We start from the raw sequence: 26,846 nt of genomic DNA, 5'->3' as shown, positions 1-26,846 counted from the left end.
CACTGTGTGTGTAGCGTCCCGCTCTCTCTGTGTGTAGCGCCCTGCTCTCTCTCTGTGTAGCGCCCCGCTCTCTGTGTGTAGCACCCTGAGTTAGGTGATTAGCGCTTGAGTTAGCGCTCCAGTTCTTTCTTGGAGCGCTAACAATCAATTTAGCGGGAGGTTAGAAGGATTAGTGCCTGGCGCTAACTCTCCAACTTCAAAAAAATTTAGCGCCCCCACTGGGGCGACACCGAATTTGTAGCCCAAAATTCTTTACACAATTTCACATGACAGCAAATATTTCAATCAATCTTCATAGCTACCATAAATTGCTACAGGGCATGTGCTGCTATGATAGCTTCTTTGAATGCGTCAGTAACTTTACTTTCCAGCGTTTGCAAAAAAAAGGCCTTTTTATTTGTACTAAATTTACTTTTCTGTTTTTCACTGCATCACTAATCAGCATTGATGCTACCTCTCATTTAATTGCGTTTCATTGTGCAGGTAACCTCTGTGATTACATAAATATCCTGTTTCTATTGTCAGCTTAAGGTCAAAGTTTTTTCTAGAATGCTATCACAAGAATATTTGTTTGGATCAAATCTCATTTTACTGTGGCTTCAGGTGAAGTAATCCAGTGTAAATAGGGAAAATCACTTTTGCGTTATTAGAGTGCTATTACTTTAAGAAAGCACTTTGGAAATAAATTCGGATCAAACCTTGCAAACACTCGATCAAGATACAATCTGGAGCTGGCAGTCCGTGGTGCATTCTCTTTACTATCAATAGATACAAAATATGAGGCATAGATGGAAATCGGGGCATGCTGGAGTATTATTTAGGCTGGAGTGTGAAAGTGAATTTTGGAGCAAGACCCGTTGTGTCACATGGGGATTTCCTGAAGGAGTGAAGACGAGCAGTTCTTGTTTCTGCCTTTTTTACTGGTGACGTTACGGAAAGAGGTGGGACGGACTAGATGATGCACAGAGGAAAACCTCGCAGTTCATCATCTGGTGCCCCCAGCATATAGGGTAAGCCTGCATGAAGCAGGCGTACATTACTTGCCAGGCTGCGGAATTGGGGATCACCAAATTTGGAAATGGAAATTTCCTTATGGTAGCAGATCACTTCATCCTGGCCTGCCAACATTTGACCCTGATCTATGCCAGTATTTCCTCCCCCAGCCCCAACCTCTGGTCAGGCAGCACCTGTGGAGAGAGAAACAGTTAACATTTCAGGTTGATGACCTGTCAACATTCTGACGAAGGGTCATCGACCTGAAACGTTAACTCTGTTTCTCTCTCCACAGATGCTGTCTGACTGGCTGAGTATTTCCAGCATTTTCTGTTTTTATTTTTCTACACCACTGCTGTCTAGCCATACGGTCTATTTTATCTTTCACCACAACTTTGACTTTGTACCTTTTTACAGTTTAATCATTTTGTTACCTTGTATAATTTGTGGATTATTCTGTAGCAATTTGAAAGATCGTTTGTGACTGACACTAATATGGTTAAATACGTGCAGCCGTACTCCATACAGAAGCATAGAAAAATAGGAGCAGGAGTAGGCCATTCGGCCCTTCGAGCCGGCTCCGCCATTCAATATGATCATGGCTGATCCTCTATCTCAATACCATATTCCTGCTCTCTCCCCATACCCCTTGATGCCTTTTGTGTCTAGAAATCTATCTATCTCCTTCTTAAATATTATTCAGTGACTTGACCTCCACAGCCTTCTGTGGTAGAGAATTCCACAGGTTCACCGCCCTCTGAGTGAAGAAATTTCTCCTCCTCTCAGTCCTAAATGCCCTACCCCATATCCTGAGACTGTGACCCCTCGTTCTAGACCCCCCCCTCCCCCCCCAGGGGAAACATCCTCCCTGCATCCAGTCTGTCTAACCCTGTCAGAATTTTATACGTTTCAATCAGATCCCCTCTCATTGAAACAGGCAATAGTCTGTCTCGTGAATTTATTGAAGTGGTTTATTTGATTTGTCTGGCTGAGTAATTGGTTATTTGGCCAACAAACCAAGTAAATTAATGGAAATAATATCTGAATGAGTGGAGATAACTCGTTTAGCTGCAAAGTGCTGCCCTTATTTATGTTATTTACTTTAGTGCTTAAACATAGATATGCGTGAATATTTTGCCTTGGAAAATTTGCTTGTTTGATTTTTATTTTTTGACTGAGCATTTGGGTGTTCAACAATTGTACCGCTACAGTAAGTATAGTGCACTGCTTCCAATGGGAAAATGTCATTCAATAACATACATATGTATAATACTGGCAGTGCTTGAATATTTTATTCCCCAGGTGTTACTTGTAATTAATTATATTGTATGTCTTTTTTAAGTAAAATCACAGAATTTGGATGCCAATAAATATTTTTTAATGTCATCAATCTGCTGTGAAATCTTATTTTTATTTTATTTAGTCGAATGCTGAACTTTTATGCTTCAATCAGAATTATGTTCTGATTGCCTTTATGTAAACTTGTCTTTTTTAAATGAAGTCTGGTTAGCAAGGCACAATATGGTTGGACTGGGAAATATTTTTCCAAAAGTTTTTATTATTTATGGTTTCAGAAGGGAGACACTCCACTTCACATAGCGATCCGTGGGAGGAGCAGAAAATTAGCAGAATTGCTGTTGAGAAACCCTAAAGATGGACGTCTGCTGTACCGACCTAACAAAGCAAGCGAGACTCCATACAACATAGATTGCAGCCATCAGAAAAGCATCTTGACCCAGATATTTGGAGCAAGTAAGAGCTTTACTTGTTTGTGTGCAATCGCGAAATACTTGTGTTTGTGAAAAGAATCAAAATTGGCTAATTACGTAAAAATACACTGGGCTTCTCTGATGGCATGTCATAGTATCTGGTGTGGTGCTGAGCCATACAGATGAGGAAAGTCAGTGCTAAGTAAGCTAATCTCTGCTACGGTGCTACAATATAGGCTTTGGCCTCCCCTCCTAGTGTGGGTGGGGGAAAAACAATTATCCGAGTTCTCACTCCTGATTACCATCTAGTGACACCTTATTTCCAGTTGTGGGCCTAGAAATTCAGTTGGCGCCGCGCCAGGGCTTTAGCGCCGGAAATTTAGCGCCGGCGCTAAGTCCCCCTGCGCGCGCCAAAAATTCAGTAGCGCCGCGCCCAAACGGCTGCCGGCGCTACAGGAGGGTGTCAGCGCCTCGAAATGGGCGCTGACTGCCGTATTGCGGCGCAATTCCGGCGCTGCGGCACCCGATGCGGTGCGGCAGGCTGGGGAAGTGCAGGCCTCCTCCTTCAGTTAAGGAGGAGCTGCCTGCACCCGCCCGCTGGCCGTTGAAATCTTGAAAAAAATGAGCCCGGCACCTCGGAGAAGTGCCGGGCTCGCAGGCCAGACGCATCTGTTCCGCGGGGGGGGGGGTGGAGGAGTCCGGGGAGGGAGGTGCGGGCAGGCGGCCGGCGGGAAAGCGGCCGGCCGCCGCGCGACCTTAATGCGCCGGCGCTAACTCGGTAGGACTCTGCTGAAACATCGTTAGTTGCGGCTGCCACGGGCGAGGCGGCCGCAACTCAATTTCGGCGTTGGGGCCCGTCACCACGGCAACCGGGACGCTGCGCACACCGATGACGTCATCGGTGCCGGCGCAGCGCAACCGGTCTAACGCCGATGGCAGGGCTCCACTGAATTTACAAACCGGCCATAACTCCGGCGCTAGGCCCTCTAGCGCCTCAAATGGGGCGCTAACCCTACTGAATTTTCAGCCCGTGGTTTTTACAGAAGTGGAACTGAATGTCTTAACTCTCGAGTCGCTGCTAATCAATAATTCTAAAAGATAACGTTTTATAATAGAGACTGACTGGGAGATGCCAGCATGTGCGCAGCTATCCCTGGCACAAAGGAGAAGAAAAAGGGGGCAGAGACTGTGGCTTTGGTAACTACCCCTTTATGTTATTTGGGTGCTTCCTGAAGATCTTCCAGGGTTGAGGGACAGCCAGCCAAATGAGGTGGGAAGGCCCAAGGTGTTAATCCGTCTCTTTTTGCTGCAAGTATGTCAGGTGTACACCGAAACCCGGGTGCCAGAAGTTGGCAGCAGACAAGTGAGGCTTAAAAGGGCACTGCCCCCACCCCACCCCACCCCACCCAGGTGTTGCAGTGGATCTTTGGGCCTGGACATATTCTGGCTGGTTCTCCATTCCTGATTCCCTGCCGAGGGATAGGCCTGCGAGTAGGGAATGTCGGGCCTTTACAGATGACCTGAACCTGGAACTCCAGGCAGGTTCAGGGCAGAGGGTCACAGAGTTCCCTCCTGGGTAGGAGATTGCAGGCCGAGCCGGGCAGTGTGAAGGAGGTACCGGGAGAGTGAACCCAACAATACAGCGGCCCGTTCGATAGCTGCAGCGGCCTGTCCGATATTTTTTTCTCCCCCCCCCCCCCCCGACCTGCCCGATATTCTTTTCTCCCCGACCTGACCCGAACCGCGGCTCGTCCGATATTCTTTCCTCCCGACGACCCATCCCCAGACCTGAACCGCGGCCCGTCTGATATTCTTTTCTCCCCCCCACCCGACCCCCGACCTGATTTGCGGGCCAGCTTAGTAGGAGTCAGCCGATATCCGGCTTTCCAGAGAAGCAGGAAGGGGAATGAGACACGGAACAGTCGCAAGAGGTAGCCTGAACTTTTAAAATTTATATTAAATACAAATTTTCCAGTCTTATAATAATACCTTCTGAAATCCGAAAAATTCCATAAACCGAAACTCAGCTGGTCCCAAGGCTTTCGGATAAGGGATAGTGCACCTGTAATGGTTATAAACTGCTTTGCTCTTCATTTTGTAACATCATCTGAAGACCTTGATGAGATTGCTGTGTCATAATCAATTCAAGGTATAACTTTTTCTCTTGGGTGGGAGCCAAGTGTAAGAACAGGTGTTTCTCAAAATTAACTCCGGTAGTTACTGAGAGTAAAGAAAACTTGGAGAATGTGTTTGGTTGTCAGTTGGTTGCAAGCCCAGCGCCTTCATGTAGTTCCTAGAACTCCCTTTACGTGAATAAAAATAGCTGCTTTTATATTGAACATCAGCAATGCAGTTTCCAAATGCTTCTATCACAGCTTTGTTATTTTTAGTTTGTGCAGAGTTTGATGTTCATCAGCTACTTTGTTGTTCCATACTGTTTAAAATGGCTGATTCCTCATTTTAGTTTCAACTCCATTTGATGTAACGGAGCTGGGTTTATGCGCTCCCCCCCACCCCCCCGGAATATAGTACAGGTAGACTATCCTTTATCCGAAAACCTCGGGACCAGCCGTGTTTCGGTTTTCGGAAAATTTCGGATTTCGGAAGGTATTTTATAAGACTGGGAAATTTGTCGGGGGTCGGGGTCGGCGGGGGGGTTGGGGTCGGCTGGGGGTCGTGCGCATGACTTACGCTGAACGAAAACACTTTCGGTTTTCAGAGGATTTCGGTTTTCGGAAGTGCGGATAAAGGATACACTATCCCTTATCCGAAAGGGTGGGGGTCGGGGGGGGAGAAAAGAATATCGGACAGGCCGCTGCAGCTATCGGACGGGCCGCTGTATTGTTGGGTTCACTCTCCCGGTACCTCCTTCACACTGCCCGGCTCGGCCTGCAATCTCCTACCCAGGAGGGAACTCAGTGACCCTCTGCCCTGCTCAGCGTAAGTCGTGCGCCACTCTGGTCATGTCGTGCGCACGACTTACGCTGAACGAAAAAACCTTCGGTTTTTAGAGGGTTTCGGTTTTCGGAAGTTCGGATAAAGGGTAGTCTACCTGTACCAAAAATAGCAAAGTTGGACATGGAACAAATATTCTTGCATGTCGTTAGTGAGAATTCTCCCCCCCTGAAATTTTAATTTCTCTTGATTTCATCGAAATTTATTACAGCACAGGAGGTGGCCATTTGGCCCATCGTGCACATTACAATAATCCACCCACATCATGCCCCCTCTCTTATTTTTCTTGTACCCTTACTGTATTCAAATTTTTTTTTGGTTTGTTTTTTAAAAGTTTTGTAATTTTATAATTTTCAGCAAATAAATAGAGTGCAACAAGAACAATAACCAGGTCAGAACAGGATGATTAAAACAAGATAGGTAAACAACAGAACCATGTGATGTCTGTAAACTCCAAGAAAGGAAGAACAATGAAGTATGTAGTCCTGAATGAATGATAAAAAGAGTTAATTAAATCTCCCGGTTGAGTGATTCATTTTTAATATAAATTAAAACTATGTAAAATGTCTTAAAATACATGTCAAACCTCCACTTACATTCCCAGTCAGAGGAAAAAAGGGTGAAAGAGAATGTGGAAGGTGGAACTCTGAAAGGGAGATAAGAGGTTGGCCAGTTTACCTCCAATAAAATAGACAAATACAGAGAGGTTTTGCCCAATCCCATCAGGAGAGATACTGTGTATGCTGGGTGCCCTATTGCAATCTAGGAAATTCTGAAGAGCCCCGTGAACTATGCTTAAAAAAGCTGACAGCACCTGGGGCCTTGACATTGTGCAGCTGAAGAGTAATCTTCCAGAGCATTTGAATCCAGGTGCGTTATTTTGTATCGTGTCTCTGCGAATGTAGCTCCAATGTATAAAAGTTGCAAACATGTACACTATGAATATTGAGAACTTTGAGGTAAAAACATTGAAACCATATTTGCTTGTAGATTTGGCTGTCCTTGCCTGAACCATTACAACATTTTTCATAATTCAGGAGGTTAGGGACAGGGAACCCACCTTCCCACAGTGGGGGAAGCTAAAAATGCTGGAGTAAGGCCATCCTGCCTGCCATAACTAATAAACAGGGAACCGTAGTACGAGTCTCTGAAAGTGCAGGACCAGTAATGAGAGGCTATTGCAGAGGCAAATAGAATGCATGGCTCGTGGCTGTATTGCAAAAACAATCCAGTACAAAAAACTGTGGGGTTAGAACCCATTGCGCCTGTTTTTTGAGCGTAAAAAGGGGACAAAGCACCAAGTTCGCAGGGCTATGCCAAGCAATTGAACTTTTTTGTTGCATGTTCGTAAGCCTCCTTTTTGATTTTTATACCAGCCCCACCTACATGCCTTCTCATCATATCCTCCCATTCCCAAAAACACATCTAATTGCCCCTTGAATCCTTTTTTTGTCATACAGTCCCTGCCGCTTGTAGTGGGTGCGATTTGCCCGCTATATGCAATGGCCGGTATAACATTGTAGCACTGTAATATGGGTATAAAAGTCCTCCAGATAGGGTCTGAGCGACGCCGTACACACAAACAGCTCACGCTGGAAAACGAGGAGTAGATTATCTGCAACCTGTAGTTTGAGGGTTGTAAATATAGAATGACCACTGACCAGGTCCGCCAGCACGATCCTATTATGGATTTTTGCAACCATTTGTTGCTCAGTGACACCACCTCCTTTTCGTCTCTGTGCTGTTGACAGTTCACAGCCTGGCCCAAGTCACATCTCACTAACCACAGATGGGCTGTAGTAACGTCCTTCTGTTAAAGGGATGTTCTCCAATTCCTTTAATAATGCCCTAAAGTCTAATTGGAATAGAAAATATACCGCCTGCATGTTAGTGTTGAGTGGCGGAGATTCCTCAACAAAGAAATTATTAAGTAAACCAAGAGGCTGGTTAAATTTCAATCCTGTAATTCACAGAATCCACCTACAGGAAACTTTGTTATATCCGGCACCGACGGGACCGAGCTGTTGCCGATCTATCAAAACTGCCGGACATACCAGCGTTAATGTTGAAGCATACGGCGGTTTTCATCTCCGTATCTGACAACAAACACTCTTGCTTAGCAACAGCTTCAAACAGTCGGCCCGTACCTTGGAAGCGTCTCTGTAGCTTAGCAACAGCTTCAGAGAGACTTTCCAGAGCCTGACTGTTGGGGGGGAAAAAGCCACGAGAAGAAAAAAAACCTAACAAAACGGCTCCTGATTTCTGCCGGTAGATCGAGGTTTCCGGACATACAACCTCCGGATAACCCAAAGTCTCCTGTAATTTCATTCGTTATAATCTGAGTTTAATTGAAATAACGTTCCACGATCTGTGTGAAAAAAGAAGATAAAAATTCATTACATTGTCAGAATCCCTTAATATAGCTGCTTCTGCCTGAAGTAAACTGAGCACTTAAAACGCTATAACCGGCAACTTTGAAGTTGATAAAAATGGGTAATGGTTATTGCTTTTTGGATGATACAAGCGACTGCCCATTTTAAAAATGGACATTTTAAGTCAGGGGTGGGGGGGGGGGGGGGACTCTAGTTCAAATCTGAGATTTTGGCAGATTAACAGTTGAATATTATAATCAACTGAATACTACAGCCAGGGCATTGACTTTTCTTTTGGGATATATTTCCACAGGTACCAAGTGACCATTATTCACGTGAGCTTTGATAGTGAGTGTCAACCGGCTGTGAGACTTGGTGGGGGGCATCACAGTTGAACCCAATGTTGTCCTGATATTTGCACATGGACACTTCCAGCAGGGGTTACTGGATACTGATCAGGAATGTGATTCCTTGCTGATTTCCCCCCCCCAACCCTCCTAGCACTAGCCGACGGATGATGAAATCAATTGTTGTTAGCTTGCTGACATGTCACCAATGATCAGTTATCTTAGCGTAAACTTTGGATCTAACCTGGGACTTTCCTGGTCCGTATAACCCAGCTACTTACTGGATAAGTTCTCTTGAGGTATTGGAAGAGTCAGTTAACTAATTTTTGATGCTGAAATGGGTGTTGTGGAAAAGGGGATAACGTTATTCTATAGTTGGTTTTATGTGGCTGGATTAAAACAAAAATTGAATGCTGTTGGATTACACCTGCTTAGACATTTACAAGATCCATATTCTGAGAAGCAGGACAGGTTTGGATCATAGTTGAAGGAGGAGTTGCACTACAGGATAACTTGTCTACTCTAGGGTTTAGGAAGCAGTTCCTTCACACATGGATAGTGAGACGATATCAAAAATATGTGACAAATGGAATGGGAGATGTATGTTGAGTTCCCTGACATGGAGCCCTAGAGTGACATGGAGCCCTAGAGTGACATGGAGCCCTAGAGTGACATGTTCGCCGTCTTAACCATCATGCTGTTTTTCCATGAGCAGCAGGAGAGCTTTATGAACAGGAAAGTCACTGGGGGAAAAATTGGGTGAGTAGCGCCACCTGTTAGCGCCTAAAGAGGCAGTCAGTGGCTGTAGCGCCACTGGCTGCGCCTCCCGCGATATTCAGCAGGGGCGCTAATGGTGGCGTTAGCCATTTGCGCTGCGCCGCCACCGATGACGTCATCAGTGTGCGCAGCGCCCCATTCGCGATATTTGGTAGCGAACGCCGCAGTTGCGCCGTTCGCTACCCGCGCCCGGTTCACGGGGCCTTGCTGTGCCGGCAGCGGCGCAAGTTAAGGTGGAGGTGCGGGGCGGCCACCTTTTTCGGCGGCCGCCTGCCAGCACCTCCGTCCCCGGCCTCCTGACCCCCCCCCCCCGCGGCATTGCCGGCTGTTTCCTGCGAGCCCGGCACTTCTCCTTGGTGCCAGGCTCGTTTGCCAGCACTCGCGCGAGCAGGGATCGCGCTGTTGCAGGCCCCTCCCCCTTAACAATGGGAGGAAGGCCTGCAGTACCGCAGTGTGCGCGGCACGTTGTGCTGCGATATTCAGTTTCAGCGCCCTAAGAGGGACGCGGAGCGCCTCAAGCCTCGCCCCGTCTCCCTCTAGGGGCAATGGAACTGAAAATATCTGACGATCGCTAAAGCCTCGAACGCTGCGCTAAATCCTGCACTCAGGCGACTTTTGTGCCACTTTGGTGCCCCAACCCAATTTCTAGGCCATTATCTTTTAGAGGAGCAGTGGGAGGAGAACAAAGAGAGCTATATGGAATAGAGCTTACTAAACATCCTGTGTGGGTTTCTTGAAGTAATGCTAGAGTATGTTAGTTTTCTTCCAGGTTAGAATATTAATTGAAAAGTTGAGATTTGTTGCGTTAAGGGAAATTGGCCAAATTTGCAATGTTGGAGTTTAGAATGTGGAGCCAAGGAGCCATGCGTTTACAGACATATGCATTCTCTTATCCTTGAAGACAGGCCTGGTTGCATATCACTTTATGACATTACTTAAAAAAAACTATGCTTAATACATGCCACCTATAATGTTATAAAGCATTAAACCGCAGGAAATTGCAACAACAACAACAACTTGTATTTATATAGCACCTTTAATTTAGTAAAAAGTCCCAAGGCGCTTCACAGGAGTATTAAAAGACAAAAAATTTGACACCGAACCACATAAGGATAAAATAGGGCAGGTGACCAAAAGCTTGGTCAAAGAGGTAGGTTTTAAGGAGCGTCTGAAAGGAGGAAAGAGAGGTAGCAAGGCGGAGAGGTTTAGGCAGGGAATTCCAGAGCTTAGGGCCTAGGCAACAGAAGGCACGGCCACCAATGGTTGGGCGATTTATAATCAGTGATGTTAAAGAGGGCAAAATTAGAGGAGCGCAGATATCTCGGCGGGGGTTGTGGGGCTGAAGGCGATTAGAGATAGGGAGGGGCGAGGCCATGGAGGGATTTGAAAACAAGGATGAGAATTTTGAAATCGAGGCGTTGCTTAACCGGGAGCCAGTGTAGGTCAGCGAGCACAAGGGTGATGGGTGAACGGGACTTGGTGCGAGTTAGGACACAGGCAGCCGAGTTTTGGATGACCTCAAGTTTACGCAGGGTAGAATGTGGGAGGCCAGCCAGGAGTGCATTGGAATAGTCAAGTCTAGAGGTAACAAAGGCATGGATGAGGGTTTCAACAACGGATGAGCTGAGGCAAGGGTGCAGACGGGCGCCGTTATGGAAATAGGCGGTCTTAGTTATGCTGTGGATATGTGGTCGGAAGCTCATTTCGGGGTCAAATATGACACCAAGATTGGGAACAGTGTGGTTCAGCCTCAGGCAGGTGTTCAGGTGAGGGATGGAGTCGATGGTTAGGGAACGGAGTTTGTGGCGGAGACCATATTTAATTGCAGCATTTCCAAGTGATGACTTTCAACAGGAACCACACTGGTACCTTTCCCCCATACTCTGCTGGAGAAATTGTACCAACATGTCTTGAATATAGACGTGTCATACCGCAAGTTGGAAGATAGGTCTTGAAAGTAGAATCTTGTACCCTGTGTGTGACCAACTTTTTCTCCGCCGCCAAGCTATTGCAGTGCAACCATGACACTGGCATATACCTGACAATCTGGAAAATTACCCAGGTGTGACCTATCCTTAAAAAGCAGGACAAATGTAACCAGACAATTACTGCCCTACCAACCATCAGCAAATTGATGGACGAGGTCATCAATAGTGCCATCTCGCAACACCGACTCACCAATGACCTGTTTGCTGGTGCTCAGTTCAGGTCTTGCCAGCACCACTTGATTCCTGACTTTATCATAGTCTTGATACAGATGTGGACGGAGAGCCTTGAGTACCAGAAGAGAAGGGAGCATCTGCCCTTGACATTATGGCAGCACTTGGCTGAGTATAGCACCAAGGAACTCCTAGGAAAACAGGTCAATGAGGGTTAATTAGAAAACCTTCCAAAGACTGGGTCATACTTGGCCCACAGGACGACTTTCATTGTTGTTCGAGGCTAATTACTGTAGACCCAGGACATTGCTACTGGAGTTCCTCAAGGCAGATTTCTTGGCCTGACCAACTTAGCTGCTTCATCAATGACCTTCTCTTCATCATAAGGTCAGGAGTGGAGCTGTTTGCAGATGATTCCACAGTTTCCAGCTCCATTCACAACTCTTGACAATGGAGCAGCCTCAACCATCTCCCCTGACCTTCAACAGTCCCACCATTGCCAAGTCCTCCACCATTAACCTCCTGGAGGTCACCAGAGACTAAAAGCTTAATTAAACAATAGTACCATCACTGATTAAAAGAGCAGAGCAGATGTTGGGTGCTCTACGATGTGCAGCTCATTGCCTGACCCCCTTAAAGCCTTTCCACTATCCACAGGGCTCAAGTTAGGCATGTGTAAGAATACTTTTGCATGGAAGGGCGCCGCTACAAAACGTGACTGCTTGCACCGTCCAGGATGGAGAAATCCATTTGGTCAGCATCCCTGCCACTGAACTCCGTATCCACTCCCTCCACCACCAGTGCACTGTGGCTGCAGGATGTATTTCAGCAACTTGCCAAGCTTACTTCGACAGCACCTCCCAGCCCCACAGCAGCAATCATAACTGGTTTAATATCTTCACACCATTTTGGAAGCACTATCAGCACAAGGAAAACATCCACCACCATATTATCAGGGCATTGAGGGATAGGCGATAAATGCAGCTTTGTTAGTGTTGCTCACATCCTGAGAATTTATTTTTTAAGTCGCATAGGGCCTTTATAATTGACTTGATCTTATGATTGCAGTCCAGTAGTTCTGGGGAAAGGTTACCATAATAGGAAATTTGCTTCCTCTGACACGGAAGCTGCTTCCATAGACTTCTCTAGGACATCAAAAAATGTTACCGTGTTCCAGGACTGGTTATCAAAATCATCCTCTTTTGATTTCGTCAGGGCACAGCTACAACTCCCTGCCGTATCTAATCAACTTTCATTCTGCGGTATTGAGCTGCAAACTTCTGCTAGTTTTGCTTTAAAGTTGCAGTGCTGATCCCGAGGGCTTGTATCTTCGCTGAGATTGCAAATGGGTCTGGTTTATGGATCCACGATGCGAGCAAGTCATTCATTGAGCTGCTCTGGTGGAGCCCCAACGTTGAAGAACGCATGTGTTCAGAGGAAGCTGCAGTTACACTGTAAGCTGCAATAAACTGAAGCATCATTTAACTATATATTCCTTCCCTTTCTGGAGATTTCCTATGTTAAGTAGATAAGTTTATATTGGAGTCAAAAAAGAAAATACCATTTGAATAGGTTCGAGGTGCTAATAATGTATGCCACCCTCTGTTGCGATCTCTTTCTTAGCTCAGCTTTTATTTTTTCCCCATTCCTTTTTCTGCTTTAGTTATCTTGCTTTCATAACTAGCTCCTTCCTCTCTAATCCGTCTCTTGTAGTTAAACGGCAGCAGACTGACTGATACTCCTTTACTGTCCTTATTTTTCTTTGCTACTTGGTATAAATTTGTTTTTTCAAATAGGTATGGTGAAACCAATTCATATGATATTACATGTTGTAGTAAAAAAATAACCCCTTTTTTAATAAAAAAAAATCACAGGACATCTCTCACCTTCGGAGACGGACGGAGATATGCTTGGTTATGACCTGTATAGCAGTGCACTGGCAGATATCCTGAGCGAGCCAACTATGCAGCCACCTATTTGTGTCGGACTTTATGCACAGTGGGGAAGCGGAAAATCATTTCTTCTGAAAAAGCTTGAAGGTAAAACATTGTGATTGCACATTTACAGAATTGATATATATGGTTCAGTGATGCGCATAGGGTCTCATTTATTCAACTTCCACATAAATTGGAATTTCTGTCATCCATTGGGATAAAATCATTGCGACAATATCCCTTTTTAGATATTCATGTCCTAGTGTTTACATGCTGGTTGAGTAATTTTCCCTCTACTTTTTTTAAATGTGTGAATAGCACTTTAGTTATTCTTGTGCTATTATTCCACATATGCCTGGCCCCAAAATATTCTCAATTTTAACATCTTCCTCCAGTGTGGTCAACCACAAATATTGTGCAAGATAATTTAAGTCTGGAAACAGTTTGCCTAAGCTAGGCTATACAGGGTACCGACAACTGCACGGGAACCTCCATCTCCTCTTCAGTTATTTTTCATTTTCAAGCAATTCTTTAAAATGATGTTTAAAAACAAAGCTTCCATTCTGCTAAAACAGAATGCATACAGAAGGATACATTGGGGAGGAAGTCATAAAAAGGCATGAAAAATAAGCAAGCCTGAACATAGGAATTTAGGAACAGGAGTAGGCCATTCAGCTCTTTGAGCCTGTTCTGCCCTTCACTTAGATGATGACTGATTAGCACCTCAACCCCATTTACCTGCTGTTGCTCCATATCCCTTACCTAACATAAATCTATCAGTCTCACTCTTGAAAATTTCAATTGACCCAACATCCAAGCCTTTAGGGGAAGAAAGTTTCAGATTTCCACTACCCTTCGTGTGAAGAAATGTTTCTAAATGGCCTAGCTCTGATTTTAAGATTATGCCCCCTTGTTTTGGATCCCCCCCCCCCCCCCATATCCCAGTGGAAATAGTTTCTCTGTATCTACCCTGTCAAATTCCTTTATCATTTTGAAGACCTTCTAAACTCAAGGGAGTACAAGCCAAGTTTATGCAACCTGTCCTCACAATTTAACCTATTAAGTGCTGGTATCATTCTGTTGAATCTGCTCTGTACCCCCTCCAAGGCCAGTATAACTTTCCTAACATTTGATGCCCAAAACTTGAACGCTGTATTCCCGATGGGGGTCTGATTGAGGCTCTGTATAACTGAAACATCACTCACTCAACTTTGAATTCCAACCCTCTTCAGATAAAGGCCAACATTCCATTAGCCTTTTTGATTAATTTTTGTACCGGTAAGTAGTAGCTTTTAGTGATTTTTGTATCTGGACATCTAATACCCTCTGCCCCATCACAGCTCCTGTTTCTCGCCATTAAGAAAATAATTCCGATTCGTCTAACTCTGATCCAAAGTAGATGATCTCGCACTTCACCAAATTGAGCTCCATCTGCCATAATTTTGCCTACACACTTGGTCTGTCTATGTGCCTTTGTAACTTAATGCTCCCATCTACACCACTTACTGTGCCTCCTAACTTAGTGCCATCTGCAAACTTGGCCAACCAACTCTTCCTTCATCCATGTCATTAATAAATAGGGTGAAAAGCTGAGGCCGCAGTCCAAATCCCTGGGGAACACCACTTGTCACATTCCGCCAATCCGAGTACATTCCCTTTATTCTTACTCTCTGCCTCCTATCTCCCAACCAATTATCAACCCATTGTCGCAAGATTACATCCAATTCCCTGCACTTTGATTTTTGGTAATATTCTCTTGTGCGGAACCTTATCAAATGCATTCTGGAAGTCCATATGGACAACCTCCATAGACATTCCCCTATCCTCCATGCTAGTGAGCTTCTCAGAAGATTCAACTAGTTTAGTCAGACATGACCTACCCATCACTAATCCATGCTGACTCTCTCTGATCAGATAATATTTGTCCACATGCTCAGTCACTCTGGTCTCTAATAGATTTCAGTAATTTCCCCATAATTGACGGTAAACTGATGGGTTTGTAGTTACCTGGTTTCTCCCTCCCTTCTTAAATAAATAATACAGTGGCTTTTCCAATCCAAAAACACAATTCTTGAAGGAAGATTTGATGTTATAAGTTGGTTTTTCCTTCAGTGCAGAGCAGTGATATATGGATTAGACTTCCAGCAAATGTTGCTATATTGCTATCACTTTTTAAAAAAAAAATAAGCTGAATGAGTGAGTTGTTTTGGACAACATTGAGGATTGTAGAAAAATATGTGCAGAGATGATTGAACACTGTGTTGGGTGTGATTGTTCCTTTGCTGCTGGGATTTTGCTAATGTCACCCCAAGGAAGATAACTGTAACGGGTGAGATAAGGAAATAAACTTTAGACACCCTTAGGAGATTAAATGAATTGGGTGGGGTATGTGGTTTGGAAAGAACCGGTTTGGTTAGCTGAACGGCATTTTCTCATCCCTTGAGTTTTGCAATGATGGAAGATATTTCTCCTGTGAACCAACAATGAAATATTTTACTTCCAACAAAGGAGATGGTACAAGACCTCTCCACTCTGTAGATCACTCTTGCAGATATGATCTGCTGGAAATGGCACAATTTTGTAAACTATTTGAATCATATTTGACATTGCCTCAGTGAACTAATTAGACGTTGACGGTCAGTTCTCATTTTGACCATCTATTCACAGATGTAATCCCATCAGTACAGAATATTCAATTTATCCAGTTTGTTGTTTTCTTTGGCTATTGAGTCATTATAGTGGAAGAAAAGAAAGACTTGCATTTATATAGCGCCTTTCACGACCACCGGACGTCTCAAAGCCCTTTACAGCCAATGAAGTACTTTTTGGAGTGTAGTCACTGTTGTAATGTAGGAAACGCGGCAGCCAATTTGCGCACAGCAAGCTCCCACTGACGGGACCGGCGTGATGCCGATCTATGAAAACTTCCGGACAGACCAGCGCTAATGTTGAAGGATACGGAGGTATCTGACAACAAACACTGTTGCTTAGCAACAGCTTGTAAACAGTCGGCCCGTACCTTGGAAGCGTCTCTGTAGCTTAGCAACAGCTTCAGAGAGGCTTTCCAGAGACTGTTTAAAAAAAAATGCTAGGAGAAGAAAAATAAAGAAAAAAAACCTAACAAAAAGGCTGCTGATTTCTGCCGTTAGATCGAGGTTTCCGGACATACAACTTCCGGATAAACCAAAGTTTCCTGTAATCTGTTTTTTGTTATGTTGATTGAGGGATAAATATTGGCCCCAGGACACCCCTGCTCCTCTTCGAAATAGTGCCATGGGATCTTTTACGTCCACCTGAGAGCAGACGGGGCCTCGGTTTAACGCCTCATTCGAAAGACAGCACCTCCGACAGTGCGGCACTCCCTCAACACTGCACTGGAGTGTGGGCCAAGATTTATGTGCTCAACTCCCTGGAGTGGGACTTGATCCCACAGCCTTCTGGCAAGTGTGCTCCCCACTGAGCTACAGCTGACACCTAAAACTTAAGGTCTGAGGGAGATGCTACTTATTGAAAGTATTCCCCCTTTTACAGAAGAAAATGAAAATAAACTAACCTGAAATTTGTTTGACCTTAAAAAAAAAAAAAAAAAACTGCCCCGTTTTAGTGGAAATGCCCAGACTAGGGTTTCCCTCCAGGCTGGGCTGCTCTAGTGATGTCAGTTACTGGAAGGGTCCTGGACTGACTGCATTGACTTCAAACCAGCAAGCGATAAACTCCAGAGCCACGTGCTTCAAAGGCAAGCACAGAAACAGGGTCAACATTTGCCCCACATGCTGATAGGCAGCTGGAAAATTAAAATACTGCGAATGTTGATGTTTAATGTTTGCTTTAAGAATATTGGGCACCAGAAGAAGGATCACAAATACGTGTGAGCCTTTCTTGGATATAGATTTTTTTGTTTTTAATCAGTTTGTTTTCAGCCTTAGATGCATGAAATTAGGCCATAAACATGTTATGCGGCTAGCAAAGACTCTTCCTGGAATCAAAATTTAATATAGTGAATAGTTTACTTGTACTAATTTTCTGCGGATCAAGCTAATGTTTCATTCTTACTCTTAGATGAAATGAAGACATTTGCTGGTCAGCAGGTGGAACCCCTTTTCCAGTTCTCTTGGCTGGTGGTATTCATTACACTCCTGATATGTGGCGGAACAGGAGTACTTCTTGGCTTCGCAGTTGATCTGAAGCTTGGTATAGCAGTTGGACTGAGTTTACTGGCGCTTATTTACATCTTCTTCGGTACGTGTAACTTATTGTCTAAAAACATATATCTGTTGTCCATTAGTGCTGCTGGTGATCAGATACCAATTTTATCGTCTTGCCGAACAAGGCAATTGAGAGTGCTTGAAATGGAAGTGTTACTGTATAGGAGCAATGTGTTTTACTTTTTTCTTTTTCAGCTTCACTTTCTCCAATTTATTTTCCTCTCCCTCCCCACAAACTCCTCCATTGCTGATAGCGTGCTTCAGCTGCTGCTGCTTATTCCTTTGGTCTCGTGCATTACAAAAGGAAGTGCTGTGGAGCAACGTTCCCTTTAAGCCGCTGCGCAGCACTCTCGAGCTCCCACGCGGCCGGCCCGCCGGCTTTTAAACGGGGAAAACCGAGCAGGCGTGGTATTTTGAATGGGCTGCGCAGCCCCCAAAAAGAAAATTAAAGGGACTATTGCTGTGGCGTTGCATCCAGAGGAGTTGTGAATGAAGTAGACCTCATTCTGGAGTGGGGTGGGGTGGGGTGGGGGAGGAGGCGGTGGTAGTGATGAGGTTGAGATATTTAATTTGAGTCGAGGACATTCAAGCCATGTGATATATGACTTGGCTAATGATATCAGAGAAGAAACTATGGTATCCTGCAACGTAAACAATATGAAATATGAGAATTTGAGTACAAATATTAACATATTATAACACTTGAAAACAAGTAAACCCCCAAGAGCAAGGAAATTACAGAAGTAAGTAAAAAAACTTGGTGATACGTCTGTTCTAATATTGCTACACCTGCCAGCAATGATGCAAACTTGGTTAGTTTCTTGACATAATTGTATGATTTGAGCTTTCTTCCAATTTTTTTTTAACAGTTCATAGCAAAAAGACTTGTTTGGACAAAAACCTGTGTCTTTAGGCACCCTGTGAATAGGATAGCATGCCACAGGACTAACTGCTCTACTTTAATTACGGTGTAAAGCACTGGAGACAAGGTGGTGGGATGCTCAGCGTGCTCTCTTGTCTATTCCAAAAGGCAGTAAATACCATAATGTCACACATTACGTTTAGCCTAAAACTAATATTCATTTGCAAGTAAAATAAGCTACACACAAGAAAATCACAAGGTACAGGTACTGATGGCATATATACTTAGAAAACAAAGATTGGTTCTGTACACAAGAGTTTAAAAGGTCACAATTTATTTCTTGCACAGTGGGATAATCTGTAAGACTTCACCATATGATGTTGGTACATTGGTGAGGTGCTATTCCTGCTTGCTACATGAAGTCCAGTCGTCACTTTGGAATGAACTAAAGATTATAGAAAAAACCTATATGGCTTTTGCACAATTTTCTGCATCTGCCATGTTTAATGAACCTAGTTGAATTTTTTGAGGAGATAACTAACTTGGTAGATAAGGGTGTTATTTATATGAACTTCCAGAAGGCATTCGACAAGGTTCCACGTAAAAAACCTAACAAATGAGAGTGCATGGATAGAGAATTGGTTAGGAGGTAGGAGACAGAGAGTAGGGATAATGGATATGTACTCAAGTTGTCAGGATGTGACTAGTGGTGTCCCCCAGGGATCTGTACTGGGACCTCAGCTTTTAACTACAGTATATAATTATAAATGACTTGGATGAATGAATACAGAGTTGGTTATCCAAGTTTTCAGATGACATTAAGTTAGGAGGCATTAAGTTGTGTGTATGGGAGCAGAAAGTTGCAAATGGACACTAATAGATCAAGTGAGTGGGCAGAACTCTGGCAGATGGAGCTCAGTGTGGGAAAGAGTGAGGTCATCCACTTTGGACCAAAGAAAGATGGATCAGAGTATTTTCGAAATTGCAAGAAGCTCGGAACTGTGGAGGAGCCGAGAGATTGAGGGGTCCAAGTACAGAAATCACTAAAAGTTAGTGGACAGGTACAAAAATAGTTAAGAGGGCTAATGGAATGTTGGTCTTTATCTCGAGAGGGGTGGAAGTGATGTTACAGCTGTTCAGAGCTCTGGTTAGACCATAGAGAACATCTATCAGAAACGCTGTTTACGGAGGTCACTGACCATCATCAAAGACCCTACCCACCCCAGCCACAGTCTGTTCGCCCTCCTGCCATCTGGGAGACGCTACAGATGCAATCACACCCGTACGACCAGATTTAGGAACAGCTTCTTTCCCAGGGCTGTCATCCTACTGAACTCCACAAATAAACTCTAAAGCCTGCACATCTGCCAATGCACTTTATTATGTTTATGTTAATGTATTACAAGCCAAATGAATGTTGAATGTTTAAATGTCTTAATCTAAATGTACACTCTTGGGAGCCGCAAGCCTACATTTCGTTGTACTGCACTTGTGCACTAACAATGACAATAAAGTTGATTATGAATATGATGATCTGGAATGCTGCATTCAATTCTGGGCACTGCACCTCCGGAAGGATATATTGCCATTGGAGGAGGTGCAGTGCAGATTTAGCAGTGTGATACTGAGGCTAAAAGGGTTAATTTATGAGAACAGGTTGCATAGACTAGGCTTGTATTCCCTTGAGTATAGAAGATTAAGGGGTGATCTAATTATTGAAGATTAAGCGGTGATCTAATTAAAGGATTTGATGGGTCGATAGAGAGAAACTAATTCCTCTGGTGGGAAAGTCCATAGCAAGTTAGAGCTAGATTGTTCAGGGCTGATGTCAGAGAGCATTTCCTCACACAAAGGGTAGTAGAAATCCAGAATTCTCTCTCCCAAAAATCAATTGAGACTAGGTCAATTGAAAATTTCAAAACTGCAAATGATAAATTTTTATTAGGCAAGGGCGTTCAGGATTATGGAATCAAGACGGATAGATGGAGTTAAGATACAGATCTGCCATGATCTAATGGAATAGGCTCGAGGGGCTGAATGGCCCACTCCTGTTCCTATGTTCCGAAGAAAGAACTTGCATTAATATAGTGCCCTTTACTTCCCCCGACATCCCAAAGTGCTTCATAGCTAATGAATTACTTTTGAAGTGTAGCTTTTGTTGGCTTGGAAGCCAATTCCAATTTGTCATAGAGTCATAGAGTTTTACAGCACAGAAAGAGGCCCTTCGGCCCATCGTGTCTGCGCCGCCCATCCATCCCTGTCCAGTCTAATCCCATTTTCCAGCATTTGGTCCATAGCCTTGTATGCAATGGCATTTCAAGTGCTCATCCAAATGCTTCTTGAATGTTGTGAGGGTTCCTGCCTCTACCACCCTTTCAGGCATTGAATTCCACATTCCAACCACCCTCTGGGTGAAGAAGTTCCTCCTCAAATCCCCTCTAAATCTCCTGCCCCTTACCCTGAATCTATGCCCCCTTGTTATTGACCCCCCCACTAAGGGGAAAAGTTCCTCTTTATCTACCCTATCTATGCCCCTCATCATTTTGTACACCTCAATCAGGTCCCCCCTCAGCCTTCTCTGCTCCAAGGAAAACAACCCCAGCCTGTCCAGCCTCTCTTCATAGCTGAGGCGCCCCATCCCAGGTAACATCCTGGTGAATCTTCTCTGCACCCTCTCCAAAGCAATCACATCCTTCCTATAGTGAGGCGACCAGAACTGCACACAGTACTCCAGCTGTGGCCTCACCAGCGTTTTGTACAGCTCCATCATAACCTCCCTGCTCTTATATTCTATGCCTCGGCTAATGAAGGCAAGTATCCCATATGCCTTTTTAACCACCTTATCTACCTGCTCCGCTGCCTTCAGGGATCTATGTACATGTACACCAAGGTCCCTCTGACCCTCTGTACTTCCTAGGGTCCTACCACTCATTGTGTATTCCCTTGCCTTATTTGTCCGTCCAAAATGCATCACCTCGCACTTTTCAGGGTTAAATTCCATTTGCCACTTTTCCGCCCATCTGACCAACCCGTTTATATCGTCCTGTAGCCTGAGGCTTTCCTCCTCGCAATTTACCACCCCACCAATTTTCGTGTCATCTGCGAACTTACTGATCATACCTTTTACATTCTCATCCAAATCATTTATGTAGATCACAAACAACAAGGGACCCAGCACCGATCCCTGAGGTACCCCACTGGACACAGGCTTCCAGTCACAAAAGCAACCTTCGACCATCACCCTCTGCCTCCTGCCACTCAGCCAGTTTAGGATCCAACGCGCCAAGGCACCCTGGATCCCATGGGCTCTTACCTTCTTGACCAGTCTCCTATGTGGGACTTTGTCAAAAGCTTTACTGAAGTCCATGTAAACCACATCCACAGCAAGTTTTCACAAATGGGAAATTTAGATAAATTACCAGATAATCTGTTTTGATAATGATGGTTGCGGGAGGAATATTGGCCATGACACCCTGCTGTTTAAGTAGTGCCACAGGATCTTTCACATCCACCTTATCAGGCAGACTGGGGTCGTGAAATTTGGCCTGTATGCGCCGGCCAATCAGGCTGGTTCGGATGAGAAAATGGTGGCCACCTCACTTCCGGTGGGTCCTGTGGCAGCCACCATTTTGGGCAGGTCAGCAGCGCTGCTGTTTTCCGCGCTTGCTGCAGATATGGAAATGAGGCAGATCGTGACGTCAATCGGCATGCAACGCTGAATTAATGCACGACCTGCCATTTTGGACGTCGCCGTTCTATTCAACGCCCTCTCCAAATCTCGAATAGCTAAAAATTTGTTCAGCAGCATGAAGGACTCTCTTCCCCCCCCCCCCCCCCAACCACCGCCAGAAGCTATTGAAATGGATCAGCAACAACTTGCAACTGACTTGCTTTTTTCATTTCTTCTGGCTCTGTGTAAGTTTGTGCAACTATTTGGAGGTTTCTAGAGTAGTTTAAAGTTGGTGAGGTGACCGGGAGTGTTGCTGCAAGTGGAGAATGCCTTGCCCCTCATTTAAAGGGACCTGCTCACACCACTTGCTCCCAGTCATGAGGACTCTACTTGCAGTCCCCCTCGTGCTCGAGTATAACAGGGAGATGGAGCGGAGGCAACGAAGAGGAGGACAAGATGCTTGCAGAGAGAGGAGGAGGAGGGGCTGAAGGGCTCTCCGCAGGAGGCCTTACCCACCTAGGGTCTTCCGAGAGCACTTGTCCTACCTACACTTAAGCCAGGAGCAGTGTATTAGGAGGTCCTGGGGACAACTTACGTCGCACTAACAGCTTGCGATATCTCCCCCACTTCCCAAAACATCCTTCTGGCATTCTGCCTGGTAGGCCTCCTGTCCCGCTGCGGGTAGAGGACCTGATGGCATACTTGAACCCCCCAGGACCAAAGCCTCCAGTGCCGCATCTGAAAATCTCCTTGCCCTCTCTCTTGCCTGTTGGGCCACGGCTTTATCCAGACTGACAATGAGGTGCTTCTGCAACAAAGCACCTCTACTTTAAGTAGTGCAGAGAGCCTAGGCCTAATTTTATTGGCCAGTAGACTGCACCCGATATTGCCCCCCCCCCCCACCGTTCAGCTCTAAGCCAATCAGCAGTGTGTTTAGCGCTGAGATCAGCGCTGCAAACATTATAATGAGCAAGCAGCATGAATTTTACGTGCTGCCTAGACCACTTTGAACGGGAGTGGGCGCACTTCGTCCTGCCTGTGGCGTGGGTCTCCGTTTAACATCTCATCTGAAAGACAGCTCCTCCAACAATGCAGCATTCCCTTACAACTACACTGAGGTGTTAGACTCGATTGTGTGCTGAAACTCGCAGCGAGACTTGAACCCGCAGCCTTCTGGCTGAGTTGAGAGTGCCACCACTGAGTGAAGCTGACACTTAGAAGCATCCCGACAGAAAAAGGCCCTCTGGTCCATCCGGCCTGTCCCCCACAATTGTCAAAGCCTGTGTATCACAGTACGTACACGCTCCACTAATGTTCCCCCTAAGGTGCGATGCCGTGCACCGTTTGGGAGGTCCCGCGCAGGCCGCTCTGAAGTTGTTGCCACTGGAAACGATGCCACGCATGCGCGGCCGTCCAGCAATTTCAAAGGGACCGCGCACAAAAAAAAATTCAAGGACTTTGCTCTCCACTCCACCTAAAACCATGTAATCTCCTTGGAGAGGTGAAAAACCAGATTAAAAACCCAGGCCAATTTGGGGGGGGGAAATCTGGGAAATTCCTCTCTGACTCCGCCATGACGGTTGAAACTAGTTCAGGAGATCGCTCTGGCCCTGATAATTCTATGCAGTACCTACCTTTTGTAAGAGGCTATCTCTGTCCCAGACAGAAACAGATCCAGCTCTCGCTTGGTGTCCACTGCAGGAGTCGGCAGCCTGTTCCAGAGGTCCACGATTCTCTGGGGAAAGAGCCACGTTCTGATATCTAACCTAGATCTGTCCTTGTACAACTTAAAGTTGTGACCTCGGGTCCTCCCTAACCTATTAAATTGGAACAAACTGTCAACTCAAATACAATCTATTCCTTCATCATCTTATAAACCTTGATCAGATGACCCCCTAAGTCTGTGCTTCTCAAAAGTGTAGAGTCCCAGCTCTTTTAGCCTACCTTGATAACTAATGCTTTTAACGGGGAATTAGTCTAGTAGCCCTCCTCTGCACCCTTTCCAAAGCCTCAATATCGCCCATTATGTGAGGGGACCAAAACTGGATAGTGTTCTAACTGAGGCTTGACCAAGATCTTGTACAAGGATAAAATAGTATGTTTTGTCTTAGTCAATGGTCAACCCACCTGTTCCATGACTGCTGCTTGAAAAAGAAGTCTGTTAAATAAATGAATAATTGTCGGGCAGCTACACACATTCACTAAACCAATAGACTTAATATCTGAGAAAGAAATTTCATTTCCCAGGTCTGTCCTTGCAGCTGGTTTCTCTCTTCCCCCCCCCCCCATGGTGAACTCCCTCTTTCTCGTCCTGTGTACTCTTTGGTCAGGATCCAGCTATTTGGAGGAAGCAATCTGTAGGAGAAAGAAAGATGGCTTAACTTGCAGCGTCCTCGTTATTAACCTCTTCTGCACACTGTGCTCCCAAGTGGTAATCTTGTTTGGAGTCCAAACAATTCATGTATTTTTCAGAAATGCCTTGGGGAAGAATGAACTGGCATTGCAGATGGTGTTTGCCCTCGTATGCTGCCCGAGAGCAGGAAGGGTCATACGGTGACATCTTGGCAGAATGACCACCAAATGTGTTAAAAGGTTATGGTTTAAAAGGGTATATGGAGTATGGTCACAGATCAGCCATGATCTCGGCGGTGGAACAGGCTCAAGGGGCTAAATGGCCTAATCCTGTTCCTATGTTTGTTCCTATATGTAATTTTTCTCAGTGAAAGTCTGACTTACTCCATCCAGTGTTGTTTCGATGATGTTCCTTACAAGGGCAAAGATCACCCTACAATGCAGGTTATCTTCTTAATACTAACGTGGTTCGTTATATTGAAGTACACTAACTTAATTTTTATTTTTAATTTCCAAAGCAATTATATACTTTGGTGGTCGACGAGAGGGAGAAAATTGGAATTGGGCCTGGGTATTGAGTGCTAAGCTTGCTCGGCAAATCAGCTACTTGGAGCTGCTGCTTAAATTGATTTTTGTAAACCCACCCGAACTACCAGAACAGACTTCCAGAGCCTTGCCTGTCAGGTAAAGGTCAATTTTAAAAGCCATTTAATAATGCTTTCTATCCTTTCTCAGTCCTGAGTTTTTCATAACTTTTTCAAAATAATTGCTCACCTCTTTTGCTCATTTACTCTCCACCTGCCATTATCCAGTTGAGGGAAATTCACTGGACCAAGGACATTTAAGTTCTAAGTCTGTTCTTTAGAGCTCCAAATTGTTAAATTTGCTGTCATTTTTTAAGATGTTTTGGCAGCGTAATGCATAGCATCACACTGATGTATTTTCAAACTGAAGTGGGTTTTCAGTCCAAATCTTTTATAAAAAAAAAAAAAAAAAATTAGATAGATGTTCCTAAAGATTCACCAGCTCAGGTCCTGTGCTAGAGGGTGCCCAGACCATGCTAATGAGGGTGTGTCAGCAGGCTATTCCCCCATGGGTTGGAGGATATGTCACAGCGCTGCTCTCGTCCGATATTTGCGCACATGTGCTTCCAGCAGGGATAACCTGTTGCCTGGGCTGGAGCACTTCAGCTATGAAGAGAGACTGGACAGGCCGGGGTTGTTTTCCTTAGAGCAGAGAAGGCTGAGGGGGGACCTGATTGAGGTGTACAAAATTATGAGGGGCATAGATAGGGTAGATAGAAAGGAACTTTTTCCCCTTTAGTAGAGGAGTCAATAGCCAGGGGGCTTAGTTTCAAGGTAAGGGGCAGGAGGTTTAGAGGGGATTTGAGGGAAAACTTTTTCACCCAGAGGGTGGTTGGAATCTGGAACTCACTGCCTGAAAGGGTGGTAGAGGCAGGAACCCTCACAACATTCAAGAAGCATTTAGATGAGCACTTGAAACGCCATAGCATACAAGGCTATGGACCAAGTGCTGGAAAATGGGATTAGATTAGACAGGGCTTGATGGCCGGCGTGGACACGATGGGCCGAAGGGCCTCTTTCTGTGCTGTATAACTGGATAGCGATCTGGATTGGGGACCCTGGTCATTTCCTCATTCCTAATGGGGATTGAACTTGAGACTTCCATGGCATGTATTACTCGGGCACTTATGGCATTAATCCCACTGAGCTAACAGGAGCACATACATGCTGCATTATGTTGTATAACCAGGGAGAGAGGAGTTTTTCTAGGAACTGGCAGTTTTTTGAACTTGCACTGAGGAAGCTCCAATTCCTTGTGGTGCTGAACTATTTGCCTAAAAATCTTTCCAGGGCAAGAATACAGATGTTGGGAGCCTTGGGGCTGTAGTTTCCCCAACTAATGCTCAGCCATCCAGCTGTGCTGCAGACGACCTAAATGAGCTGAGAATGTTGGTGGAGGTTGTCAACGTGGTCCCGAATCATAGATTCAATTTACAAAAGTTTCAGCCAATTCTCTTCAGCGCTTTCTGTGGTAGAAGCTTCAGAGTCACAGTGATCACTGAAGAAGCACAATTTACTTGCCGATTCCCCACTGAAATACATTAACAGCCCTGTACCTCTTCGAGTGTACAAAGGGGAGTGTCGTTCTTAAGCAGACGTATATCAGATTCACTGGGCACATTTATCCACTAGCAAGTAGCTCAAACAGTTATTTTGGCAGGATAGGAAAGTTATTTATGCTATTGAATGGTAATATAACATTTGTGAAATTACTTTGGTCATACACTGCTGGTGATTTAATGCTGTTGGGATATTATGCTATCCAGTGACTTACCAAATTTCCCATAGACAAATTGGATATAACTCTTTCGGCTGAAAATTCAGTAGCCTTAGCGCCTCATTTGAGGCGCTAGAGGGCCTTGCGCCGGAGTTATGGCCAGTAGTGAAATTCCCTGGGGCCCTAAATCGGCGTTGCTCCGGTAGCGCT

At 45.0% G+C, this 26,846-nt stretch overlaps 1 protein-coding gene across 8 annotated transcripts in view; it reads left to right on the top strand.

Annotated features, from left to right (window-relative positions):
• kidins220b (kinase D-interacting substrate 220b) overlaps positions 1-26,846 on the top strand; it is a 185,293-nt gene that overhangs the window by 81,174 nt on the left and 77,273 nt on the right. For all 8 annotated transcript variants that reach the window (XM_085996355.1, XM_085996353.1, XM_085996358.1 and 5 more), the window contains 4 exons: positions 2,568-2,745; positions 13,187-13,351; positions 17,306-17,485; positions 24,854-25,019. In XM_085996355.1, the coding sequence (XP_085852481.1) occupies positions 2,568-2,745; positions 13,187-13,351; positions 17,306-17,485; positions 24,854-25,019 (689 nt within the window). The remainder of the gene's footprint in view (positions 1-2,567; positions 2,746-13,186; positions 13,352-17,305; positions 17,486-24,853; positions 25,020-26,846) is intronic.

This window comes from Somniosus microcephalus, chromosome 9 (assembly GCF_052327205.1).
Source record: "Somniosus microcephalus isolate GS21.2 chromosome 9, FLI_Smic_1.0, whole genome shotgun sequence".
NCBI classification, from domain to species: domain Eukaryota; kingdom Metazoa; phylum Chordata; class Chondrichthyes; order Squaliformes; family Somniosidae; genus Somniosus; species Somniosus microcephalus.
Note: the sequence above shows the minus strand (reverse complement) of the source record. Positions and strands in the feature narration are given on the sequence as shown.